At 46.8% G+C, this 2,500-nt stretch overlaps 1 protein-coding gene across 1 annotated transcript in view; it reads right to left on the bottom strand.

Annotated features, from left to right (window-relative positions):
• The window catches only part of clvs2 (clavesin 2), a 48,412-nt gene that overhangs the window by 9,664 nt on the left and 36,248 nt on the right, over window positions 1–2,500 (bottom strand). The window contains exons 3-4 of the mRNA XM_063222374.1: window positions 2,425–2,500; window positions 593–813 (exon numbers count right to left, since the gene is read on the bottom strand). The exon at window positions 2,425–2,500 is cut by the window's right edge and continues 35 nt beyond it. Of these exons, the coding sequence (XP_063078444.1) occupies window positions 593–813; window positions 2,425–2,500 (297 nt within the window). The remainder of the gene's footprint in view (window positions 1–592; window positions 814–2,424) is intronic.

The following is a 2,500-nucleotide window of genomic DNA, read 5'->3' as shown; positions in this document are numbered from 1 at the left end:
CTCCCTCCCTCCATCTGCCAAACCATCTTTCTGTACGCCCCTCGGTTCGCCTCCATATCTGTCCAATTTTTGTTGCTATGAAAATGAAATACTAAACTTCTTCTTTTTCTCGACAGACAGTCACATTCTGATATTTTCTGCTGGAATATGCATGCACCAAACAAGCATGCAACACACGCTCACATTCACGCATTCACACGTGCACAAACACACACACACACATACACACACACACACTCATATGCACTCACTCATACGCACACACACATACACACACACACACACACACACACACACACACACACACACACACACACACACACACACACACACACACACACACACACTACAGTGAAGGACAGACTGACACACACAGACAGACAGACAGACAGATAGACAGACGCAAACACACACATGCACACACACACACACACACACGCACACATACAGTGAAGGACAGACTGACACACACAGACATACAGACAGACAGACAGACAGACAGACAGACAGACAGACGCAAACACACACACGCACGAGAATACATCACCTCTCCGCCTAAACGTCACACACAACAGCGGCAGCAGTCACCGACCTCTTCATGGTTTTGGGGGACAGGTCTTTCTCCAGGTCCTTGACGGACAGCGTGTAGGACTCGGGGCAGTAGTCGCTCTCCTCGTCGTAGGCGTGCTCCAGCAAGGTGCGCGCCCAGGTGCCCATGTCGTAGGGGGGCAGCATGCCCCCCAGCTCCGAGGGCAGGATCTCGGGCACGATCAGCTGGTGCAGGCTGTTCAGGTTGTTGCCGTGCATGAAGATCTGGTGGGGGGGAGGGCAGTGCAGGAGGGGGGGAGAATAAGGGGATGGGGAGCGGGAGAGAGAGAGGAAGATGGGTTTGGATAAGTGGAAATGACAGGAGCAAATATGTGTGCAAGCACAGAAACTAAAGCTAAACTCTTGCAATCATTCATCCACACACAGACAGACACGCAGCATACACACACAGGCAGGCACACACAAGCAAACATTCAAGCCCTGGAGGTGCAAACAACTTCTGGCAATTACATGTTGATTTACAAATATAAGCATACTGTCCGCACGCACGCACGCACGCACGCACGCACGCATGCACATGTGCACACACATATACACGAGCACACACACACACACACACACACACACACACACACACACACACACACACACACACACACACACACACACACACACACACACACACACACACACACACACACACACACACACACACACACACACACACACACACACACACACACACACACACACACACACACTGAGGACCAAAGGTCTAAAAGCATTTAAACATTTGCTTTAAAAGACTGGCTGAAAAAACCTCAAACAAGCATACACAAGCAAGCTTCAGGGCGGGTGATTTAGCATTTGTCTGGTCAGATTAGCATGAGTGTTCTCTCTCTGGGCATAGAGGTGGACCGACGTAGTCAACCATGAATCACCATTTGCATTAGCATCTCTCTCTCTCTCTCTCTCTCTCTCTCTCTCTCTCTCTCTCTCTCTCTCTCTCTCTCTCTCTCTCTCTCTCTCTCTCTCTCTCTCTCTCTCTCTCCCGCAGGTACAGCCACAGGAAAGGCAGCTGAAACACCTTATTGCTCGTATCAAAAACAATGCTAGCAAGGTCATCATAGCTGCTAGCTGTTGACAGCACGGCAGAACAGCATGGCGTTTATCAAATGTAATTATTAGATGAGTTGAATGCAAATAGCAGTAGGCCGTTTGCCAAACAGAATTACATGATTAGCTAAATGCACATTGCAGATATTGAGAGAGAATGGAAGTCGTGCTGTTTGTGAAGGTTCTCAATCATCCAGTTCAGGGCATGCTCTGCCACCTGCTCGCTCTAGGTACTGTAGCCTACTACCAGGCAAGACTGTTCCCTGTTGATGTTCCACAGTGATGGAAATGTTTTCCAGAGGGAGCAAGACTAAGCACATCTCTTTCTGCCTTCAAAAATCAGGTGAAGACTCTCCTCTTTTGTGAATATCTACTACACTAATGCTTGAGCTGGCCTAGTCCCAGGACAGACTCTTGACATGATGTGTATGTGTGTCTACTCTACTTTACAAAAAAACTTTACTAAAAAAACAACAACAACAAAAAAAAACCCTAACTAAACCTTCTTTGCATCTGCACTTGTTGTTCTGTATATTTCCTTGTGCACTTTTTGTCTGCTAGTGATGGCTATGATTAGGTCCTCGATTGTAAGTTGTTTTGATTATAAAGCGTCTGCCAAATGCAATGCAATATAATGTAATGCAATATAATGATCTTTATGGGCTGTGTAAGTAGTGCAGGCCTACCATATCTATTTTGTTTTAACATTATATTATATTTATTGTACTTCATGGCAGATAGGTAAATGTCTTTGCTCACCCTTTTCCTCGTTTTGTCCTTCAGGAAAGGTCGTATGACGGTGTAGAGGGCGTGAATGTACCACGGCTGGTTCACA

Source organism: Engraulis encrasicolus, chromosome 18 (genome assembly GCF_034702125.1).
Source record: "Engraulis encrasicolus isolate BLACKSEA-1 chromosome 18, IST_EnEncr_1.0, whole genome shotgun sequence".
NCBI classification, from domain to species: Eukaryota; Metazoa; Chordata; class Actinopteri; order Clupeiformes; family Engraulidae; genus Engraulis; species Engraulis encrasicolus.
Note: the sequence above shows the minus strand (reverse complement) of the source record. Positions and strands in the feature narration are given on the sequence as shown.